The 10,025-nt window shown below is 31.7% G+C and overlaps 2 protein-coding genes and 1 long non-coding RNA gene across 3 annotated transcripts in view; 2 read left to right on the top strand and 1 right to left on the bottom strand.

Annotated features, from left to right (window-relative positions):
- Window positions 1–3,915, top strand: part of LOC111630751 — a 6,330-nt gene extending 2,415 nt beyond the window's left edge. Inside the window, exons 2-6 of the long non-coding RNA XR_002757579.1 lie at window positions 543–703; window positions 789–952; window positions 1,364–1,575; window positions 3,545–3,645; window positions 3,787–3,915. This is a non-coding gene — a long non-coding RNA (uncharacterized LOC111630751). The remainder of the gene's footprint in view (window positions 1–542; window positions 704–788; window positions 953–1,363; window positions 1,576–3,544; window positions 3,646–3,786) is intronic.
- LOC111630748 lies at window positions 3,323–4,833 on the bottom strand. Its single transcript, XM_023374900.1, has 2 exons — window positions 4,549–4,833; window positions 3,323–4,446 (listed from the first exon to the last, which is right to left on the bottom strand). The coding sequence occupies exons 1-2, from the start codon at window positions 4,716–4,718 to the stop codon at window positions 3,402–3,404; spliced, it is 1,215 nt and encodes a 404-aa protein (XP_023230668.1). The 5' UTR covers window positions 4,719–4,833; the 3' UTR covers window positions 3,323–3,401.
- Window positions 4,834–8,546: 3,713 nt separating this feature from the next.
- Window positions 8,547–10,014, top strand: LOC111630733. The gene is made up of 2 exons (XM_023374883.1): window positions 8,547–8,827; window positions 8,926–10,014. Exons 1-2 carry the CDS (start codon window positions 8,658–8,660, stop codon window positions 9,548–9,550), a joined length of 795 nt encoding a protein of 264 aa, XP_023230651.1. The 5' UTR covers window positions 8,547–8,657; the 3' UTR covers window positions 9,551–10,014.
- Window positions 10,015–10,025: the final 11 nt, after the last annotated feature.

Genomic DNA, 10,025 nt, shown 5'->3' with positions numbered 1-10,025 from the left:
AAGACTATTGTATCGTTAAAAATTATTTTTTTATTTTGTACAAACAAAATAAATATATTGAAAAATATAAAAACAATAAAAAATTATACTTCAGAAGTTAATTTAGTATCAAAAACGTAAAATATTGGAGTAACCCAAGACCTAGCCAAAGATTGAAGCGCCACAGCATTGGCGAAAATTTAAATTTGCCGACTGGAATTCTTTCGGATGATTGACTTTCGGATAATCGACGCTCTACTGTATTTTGTTTTAACTTTTGACTAAGGCTTTTTCTCTTTGCAAATCATAAACTACATCAGTATAATAAGTTCTATTTATAAGCAAGGTCTAATTAGTTAATTTAATTTTCACGTAAGATCATTAACATATAAACTATGTTTAATGAAAACAATAAAAAGTATTCAATTATTTTTTATTGTTTTTAATCATTTAAATTTTATTGTTAATTTAAGAATTTTTTGGAAGACAAATAATTTAATGAACTTTTCTGAAGCATTCTTTCTTATATTTTGCATATTCTACTCACACATTTTTTTTAATAGTGAGACATACAACATTCTTAAGAATTACATTGTTTAAATTATTTTCGTGCGAGTTTTTATCATTAATGGAGTTTACCATGGACTTTTCAAGAGAACATTTTACTATTTTATTGAAAATGCTAGGCTTCTTAGCATTTAATTCGAACTCTTCGATGATTAATGTAAGTATCAAAGAGGTAAAGTACACCTGCACTTAAAGTGAGAAGAAAGTTTTCATTGTACTTCATGTAACTATTATAATTTCAGATATTAATATTGATTTCCTTTGCATTTTTGAACGTATCGACGTTGCCGATGATTAAAATTATGAACTTGTCCCATGCAGAATGGTTCGAATTTATCCATTTTCTGCTGTTTAACATATTTCTTGTGTATCTTCTTTTGATTTGTGAAATGATGAAATTGTTGAGGTAACAATTACTTCTTTAAGTACTTTTCGGTTAATGGGACTCCAGCCGATATGTACAGTGACTGGTAAGATTCCAGCTCTGAATGAGGGATTTCGCATCACCCCACGCCTCCACAGGCCAGTTTTTAACACGTATCAGTTTACCGCCTATTCTACATGTTTCGTATGTAGACGTGCGCCTTTGTACTCCTATCACTCGCACCTTAGAGCCCGGGTGGGGCGAGCCCTCACACCCCCTAAAACTATATAACATCAAGTACTCCACAAACAGTCAAGTGGGCTAAATTGTTAAACGCGATTGTCTATCGCGATAATCTTCTGGTGTCCCGTTAACCGAAAACATCCCCTCTTTACACATAGAATTTACTACAGAATAATTGCAATCGTTTAACGTAATTGTTCACTCTTTCAGAATGATTGTTACCGGTACCGGTTGTGGTAGGTGGTACCACCCTAGCAACGTGATGTTGGCCGTCATCCAAACAACGTTCTTTTATATTTCTTCCCCTTGGATATACAAAATGCTGTGGGAAATTTTAAACTACTACGACAATTTTCAACTAGTGGACGACTTTTATTGACAGACACTGCACGAAAAATTTCACAAAATTATCAATAATAGACGTAATTATAATTTTTAATTTATTGTTTTAAACATAAACTTTATCAATCTTTTATTAAAGCTATTTTTAAAAATTTCTTATTGTTAAGCGTGTTACATTGTATTAAGATTAACAAATGACATTTTATTGTAAGCAATAAATTCACTGTTTTATTGTTCTAATATCAGAATAATTCAATTTTTCTAAATTTAAGAGATGCATTCTTATAAGGCATCGATATTAATAAAGTGAAGAAAATCAATTTTAATTGTTTATTCTTCTGTTTTTTTTTAATTAATTGAATTAATATTTACTATTTGTCGTGAAAAACAATACTGTATTGTGATTTCGACCGTGTTGATCACCGAAGAAGAAATAAATACAAGTATATGTGTCAAGAGGATGGAGAAACTATTTATTTATTTTTTAATAACATAAAAGTTATTTTTTAATTAAAATCTCATAAATGCCCGGAAAGATACGAAACTCATTGCTAGATTTTTTTCTTTTTCAGCAACTAATGCAGCTTATTCAATTTTATGTATCTAAACACTCCAGAGTAGTTCAAACATTGCAGTTCACAAAGAAAAAAAAATCTTAATTTTCATATGTCCAGAAACGTTTTCAACTTATTTTAAAGTCCGAAATCACATCAAAACTATTGTATATTCTATTTTAGAATGTAACCATTCCGTAACCTATTTTACAAATTCCAAAACTGAAGGTTGGGAAATTTTAAAGGTGCGTTTTTAATAAATTTATAAGTAAAGGATTGAAGAAATTAAAAATTTTGTCAACCCTTTTGACGACAACCTTCAGAAAACCTTCAGAGTTAACGCAGCGGCACGTTATCCCTACGGACAAAAAAAGGAAAATTTCCAAGGGCTCTGAACCAATCTTTTAAAAGAAAGTATTTTTCCCAAAAAATTCCTCTGAAGAAAAATGTTTGAAATAAACTCTGTACATAAGGCCTCTAATTCAAAATCGCCTGGGCCCCATGTAGCTATAACGCGCCACTGAGATACAATAGCTAAAAGGAATTATATACTAATGTATTGATTTTAACATTGGTCAAAATCTAAAATTTCGGTCATCCTCAAAGCACGAAAGTGTTTAAAACATATGTTTAAATGTTTTTAAAAATTAAAATATGTTTGCGATTTTATTATGGTGCCATTTCGGCAACTTAATAGGAGCATATTATTCCTAGTTTGTAATATGTCTGTAGCAGATTATGTACAAATTTATTACATACAATATATCCGTGCTTTGACATATTCTATATTCGAATTAATGAAATCAACATTCGAAAGTGCTCAAAACGCTACAGTAGTTCACTGGAGAGTCGGTTAGCCATCAAACAGAGCATGGTATTTCAGGAACATGCGTAGAACATGGTAATGGAAGTTTCAAACCCCTAAAACATCATCTGTGATTTCTGGTTCACAGAAACCTTTCGATAAACGAGCAAACAGTCGCGTATTAAGAAACTTGTGGGTAAGGGACGAGGAAAAAGTTGAGATACTTGCTAGCTTGCCCACCCTCTGGAGAGATAGCTGGGCGTTAGCTGCAATGTTTTCGTCCCGTGATTTCGTTTTTTGTGACTGGAAAATCCACGACTGTTTGACGTTAGTGGCGCGTCGTTACGGGATTATATCGCCCGGGGAAGGTCAGGTGGGAGTGTGAGTGGTTAATTTGATGATTATTCTTAGATAATAGCTAGTTTATGGCACGAATTTCAAAGTAATACGAAAATTGTAAGTATGGTTTCAAAGGAAATTTTGTATGTTTATTTAATTAACCAAAAAATAGAACTACATATAAAATTTAATTCTTATTTTTCAATCTTCAAAAGTAAGGATTAACGTCGAAGTAAATATATTCAGCGTCATCTTCGAACTCCATATTTTCATCTTTATAACGTTCTCTGATGATCCATTGCAGTGGTCTGTAACGATTTGCCTGAGGATTAATTCTTATTTGATTTTCAGGAATGATATCGTCTTTGGAAATTCTAGCAATCATTCTACAAAAAGTAAACTTCGTTGCGACTATAGGAAAAGACAAATGAACAAATCCCTGTCTAGTACACGTAAGTATTAATTTGGAGGTCACCCATTTATCCAAATTGTAAGAATAACGTAATTTTACATTCACTGTATTTTTACTATTATGAGTGACAGGGAGATAAAAACTTCTGATATAACAACTTTCCTTGACCGCTATTTCACAGACGAATCGAATATTATCACTGACGTTCTTTCTTTCTTCAACGACCTCCGTGTCTCTGTTGCAATACGAAAACCACATTGAAGGCTGATCTTCGCTTCTAGGACACTCGATCGTACAAATATTCTGTGGAAGGAACCACGTTTCGTTCGTTTGAAAATAGCATCTTATCGCATCTTTCTCTAAATCCGTTAAGATTGGCTCGTTGAATACCATACATTCTAATAATTCTGGTGGCATTGTTAAAAATCTAAGCTTCGGGATGAAGGATTTCATGACTTCTCGAAGAGACTTGTTCCGAGTAACTCTTTTTTTGGCCCACTGTAAAACGACATTGAAGATATCTATCTCGTTTACACGTCTATATATCGGTCTTGAAACGAGTCTGTAGATAGTAATTCCACTGCAATCTAGCCATTTTTCTGAATTAAATATTCGATGCCAATCAGAATCGAACTTTTTCCAACAAATAAATAATAACTTAACGTCTTTGTTTTGATCAGCAAAATCATACACGTGACAGACGTCTTCACTCGTCAATTGCTTAATCACGTACTTTCGGCATTCTGTACTTAAACGATTTATAAGTAATCTTGTAGTTACGAAGAGTAAGTTTATTGCATTTGTCGTAGATGTGATATTTATACGTCCTTCCTCTAAGTATCTGTAACAATACGCGGTAATAAATAATTAATTACGCTTACAAACTTTACAGAAGCAATGTAAGAGATTTACAGCGTGTTTATTCAAAATATTTACGACTTACTCGTGTATTTGCTGCAAAATGTCTATAGAATATGGTAAGTAAAACGACATTACTTGTACATTTGAGTGACGACGAAGCATGGCTGATATTCTCGCACTTTCTTTAGAAAGTATGGATCGTGAAAACATTATTTCTTGTTTGTCCTTGCAAATGACTCTAACGAAATCCATTTTTATATGTTTATTACGAATTCTTAAAAATTTTTATAAGAAGAGAGAATTGAATTAAAAGCAATAATGGACTCGTTTCACAGTATTGTTATGTTATTAATATATTAGTCGTTAAATTAATTGTTTATGTGAGAGTAATTGTTAATGCTAAGTATTACATTAATAAATAAAACGAGTGAGTCGGTCATTTCTAATTTAATCGCACCAGAACTATTTTTGTCGGTTTAAACATTAAAAGTCTTCTTTATGGTAGTTTATAGTACAATTTACTTACTTGGGAATTTAAATTTTAACTTCGCTAACTTTTTCATTTCATTTATTAAATAAAGGAATAAACTTTGCCATATTGTAGTATCAGTTATAGATTTGGATATTAATGTGAAAAATTCTAATCTCGATTTTCATAAAATGTTTTTCAGTCGGTCATAATATATTGTAGTTAATTCTGGTTATCTTTCGGCTGGATAATTAGAGGAAATTACACGTTTTATTGCACGGAAAATCGATTAGTATTTTATTATGCTGTCAAAACTGAACTGAGTTACAGATATAAAAATTACAGTACTCAAGGAAAACAGATTCTATACTGTGAGAATACGATTCAGGTGACTGTGTGTCGGAAACTGATCCTCTCTATACAGTCGTTTATCTTGGTTATTTAAGCCTTTCACATTAAACAGCGAGTTATGCATTTCTTTTATATTTTTAGGTATTTAATTTATAAATGTTACATTAGTCATAATACTGAACATGCTATTTCACACGGAATAATAGTAAATTATTATCTTGGCTACAAGTCTGTATAATTCACTCTTAATTAGATTTTACGCACATTGATTTACCTAACATAGTTGGTCCCCACAAACATTATCTGTAAATAAGATATTACATTAATACCTATGATATGGGCTTTTTATATGACGGGAAAAAGCATCAAACTGCTATATCTTCCAGAACCGAAGAGCAAACTCTTTCACGGAAGAATTAAGTGTTTTTTGTGTGTGCCGATGGAACCAGAACAGTAAGTGTTGATAAAGCAGTGAGAACATAAAGTATAGTACAGTACAGGGCTAGGCTGCTCAAACTCTTCATATGTGTGAGCACCGAAATAATTATACGGTAGAGCGTCGGTTATCCGAAAGAATTCCAGTCGGCAAATTTAAATTTTCGCTAGTGCTGTGGCGCTGCAATCTTTGGCTGTGTCTTGGGCTACTCAAATATTTTACGTTTTTGACACTAAATTAAGTTCTGAAGTATAATTTTTTTATTGTTTTTATATTTTTCAATATATTTATTTTGTACAAAATAAAGAAATAATTTTTAACGATACAATAGTCACGATTATTATTTTAAAAAGTTTACGTTAGGCTTAACATCGACGAAAATTCAACGCAAAGCGACACGCAACGGAGAAAAATTTCAGGATGGGATAGGTTAATATATTTTCTCGTACATAATCGGTTATCCGAAAAATAAGTTATCCGAACAACCCCAGTCCCCAATTGATTCGGATAAACGACGCTCTACTGTATTTAGTATGTGTAACTAACTGAACGATAGGTTGAGCAGACCCGGTATATTATATTCTTGCATCACGAATGCGAAACACAATTGCAGCAATTATATTTGAAAATTGCTTCTTCTTCATTTCAATATGAACTACTGTAGATTCAAGACTTGGCAAACAGCAATTAATAGAGAACATTTACTGAAGATATTAGGAAGTGAAGTTCACTTCCTAATATCACTAACTTCACTTCCTAATATGCGTGTTTGCTCCCAGAATTTTTGTGAAAACGATTACACGAATCCTAATTCCAGAAGACTGTTGCATAATGTTATACTAACAATTTAGCAAGATAAGAATATGGGTATTCTGAACATTTTTCTGCAATTGTCCGGTATCTACTGTAGATACAAGATTTGAAGATATCGTGACGCCTATGGATAATGATGGTGACTTACATTCTGATGGTGACAAAGAGCAAGAAAGAGAAAAGGAATGTATTGCTGTAGATAATTGTTTATTAGATACTCTTTTTATGATTTTTATTCAAACGTAACCATATGCAGTTACTATAATATAAATATATTACTGAATAATTATTAAATATTTTTCTGTAATATAAATATTTATTTCTTCAGGACAATGTCAAGCATCCCATGAGTGAGAAAATTGACATCATCTACACTATCCAACATGCCAATATCAAAAACTAAAAGAAGAATCTCAAAAAGATAAATAACTTGAAAAGGACAAAGAGCTGCTGCTGAAGGCTGAATATCCGCACGTTTACTTTCTTGGTTAAAGCAAAGGAAAGATTGTGTCCAAAGATAAATAATGTCATGTCAACAATAAGTCAAGTTTTGAATGGGAATGCACTTAAGTATCATGTTACACAATTACGGCTTGCCACAGTTAAGAATATAGAAAATTGCTGAACTGAGCTTTGAATTCTTTTTCTTCATAATAAAGAAGATTTCAACAGGTATTCCGGATGTACTTTACACAGTTTGAAAACTCCCTTAGATATTCAGTGTTCAATGACTTGACTAAAATAACTGTGAGCGGAAATTCTAAAAATGATAAATCAGAACTCTTGACACTCCTTAATTGATGGTAAAAATAGAAAATGTACTAGTACTTTCATTTCACCCTCTAATTGTAAAAAAAATATTAGTGGACACTATCTCACTAAATGCAGAAGATATTGAGGACTCATTAAGAGAAGAAGCAAACGTACAGCATTATCTGACTAGTTATAGTTTATTATAAAAAAAGTTTCTGGAAAAATATCTGTTCTCAGTGATAACTTCAAAAACAAATAATCCTAATGTAAACGAATTGCCACACAAAATTCTCACTTATTGCGAAGCAATATATTCACTAGATTCTTTGTTCGGTGGACTGACAATGCCAGCTTTCAAATTGGTTCAAGATATGAAAATCTTGAACCAATTTGAAAATCTCTTTCACACTGCTGATTTGTGTAAAGGAGTTATTAGTCAGCAGTTTCTCCGCAAAATTTGCACACTAAAAATCTTTGTTTTATTCTGAAAACTTCTCTCATGTCTTTGTAAACTACAAAGTAAAAGTCCTGGGGAGGATTCGATAGGTTAATGAGGAATTGAAATAAACTGAAAAATATATTTTTCACTGGTTTCGTTTACGCATAAAATTTGTTTTTCCCATAATTTCTAGATATAATCATACTTTAGACTTTTTTATGTTATTATATATATTTATTCACACTTTAAAAAAATACATTTAATATTTTAAATTTACATTTGGTCTTAAACTTTTGACCAGACAAATTAAATTAATGATAATACTGTATAGAAATGCGAGTATATAATTTGTATATGCAGAAATAATTAAATTAATGTATTGTTTGTTTTAAATTGCTTTATTTTATTTAACAGATTTAGTTTCTTTTATTATAGATTAATTATTTTAAATTTTATTGTAAGTTAGATCCTAAACTTTTGGACACAATTATATACATTTTTCTGCAGGGTTTGCATTCTTACATTTCTGTCATATGTGATTATATACAGTACGTACTGTGCTGCGGCATTTTTAAATCAGAAATACAATGTGGTCCTTTGACGTGTTTGATTTTGCTATCATTATTACGGATTACGGAGTGGGGCACACGTAAAATAAAACAAATTTACTGTTTTGTCTACTATAAACAATAAAACTGAAAGGATACAATACACAAAATAAAATACTTTTTGAAATAAAAGAAATACCTATAGGTTGGTATTTTATTCTGAAGTTTTTAGTGGAATACTTATCATTAACAATTACTTTCACGTAAACAATGAATAGTATGTCAGTAACAAGCCAATTCTGAGAAGCGAGTCCATTATTGCCTTTAATTCAATTGTCTCTTCTTATAAAAAGATTTAAGAATTCGTAATAAACGTATAAGAATGGATTTCGTCAGAGTTATTTGCAAGGACAAACAAGAAATAATGTTTTCACGATCCATACTTTCTAAAGAAAGTGCGAGAATATCAGCCATGCTTCGTCGTCACTCAAATGTACAAGTAATGTCGTTTTACTTACCATATTCTACAGACATTTTGCAGCAAATACACGAGTAAGTCGTAAATATTTTGCATAAACACGCTGTAAATCTCGTATATTGCTTCTGTAACGTATTTAAGCGTAATTATTTACTACCGCGTATTGTTACAGATACTTAGAGGAAGGACGTACAAATATCACGTCTACGACAAATGCAATAAACTTACTCTTCGTAACTACAAGATTACTTATAAATCGTTTAAGTACAGAATGCCGAAAGTACGTGATTAAGCAATTGACGAGTGAAGACGTCTGTCACGTGTATGATTTTGCTGATCAAAACAAAGACGTTAAGTTACTATTTATTTGTTGGAAGAAGTTCGATTCTGATTGGCATCGAATATTTAATTCAGAAAAATGGCTAGATTGCAGTGGAATTACTATCTACAGACTCGTTTCAAGACCGATATATAGACGTGTAAACGAGATAGATATCTTCAATGTCGTTTTACAGTGGGCCAAAAAAAGAGTTACTCGGAACAAGTCTCTTCGAGAAGTCATGAGATCCTTCATCCCGAAGCTTAGATTTTTAATAATGCCACCAGAATCATTAGAATGTATGGTATTCAACGAGCCAATCTTAACGGATTTAGAGAAAGATGCGATAAGATGCTATTTTCAAACGAACGAAACGTGGTTCCTTCCACAGAATATTTGTACGATCGAGTGTCCTAGAAGCGAAGATCAGCCTTCAATGTGGTTTTCGTATTGCAAACAGAGGCACCGAAGTCGTTGAAGAAAGAAAGAACGTCAGAGATAATATTCGATTCGTCTGTGAAATAGCGGTCAAGGAAAGTTGTTATATCAGAAGTTTTTATCTCCCTGTCACTCATAATAGTAAAAATACAGTGAATGTACAATTACGTTATTCTTACAATTTGGATAAATGGGTGACCTCCAAATTAATACTTACGTGTACTAGACAGGGATTTGTTCATTTGTCTTTTCCTATAGTCGCAACGAAGTTTACTTTTTGTAGAATGATTGCTAGAATTTCCAAAGACGATATCATTCCTGAAAATCAAATAAGAATTAATCCTCAGGCAAATCGTTACAGACCACTGCAATGGATCATCAGAGAACGTTATAAAGATGAAAATATGGAGTTCGAAGATGACGCTGAATATATTTACTTCGACGTTAATCCTTACTTTTGAAGATTGAAAAATAAGAATTAAATTTTATATGTAGTTCTATTTTTTGGTTAATTA

Source organism: Centruroides sculpturatus, unplaced genomic scaffold (assembly GCF_000671375.1).
Source record: "Centruroides sculpturatus isolate CEXI.00-Female unplaced genomic scaffold, Cexi_2.0 scaffold444, whole genome shotgun sequence".
Classification (NCBI taxonomy): domain Eukaryota; kingdom Metazoa; phylum Arthropoda; class Arachnida; order Scorpiones; family Buthidae; genus Centruroides; species Centruroides sculpturatus.
The sequence above is the reverse complement of the archived record's forward strand: the minus strand, read 5'-3'. Positions and strand labels throughout refer to the sequence as shown.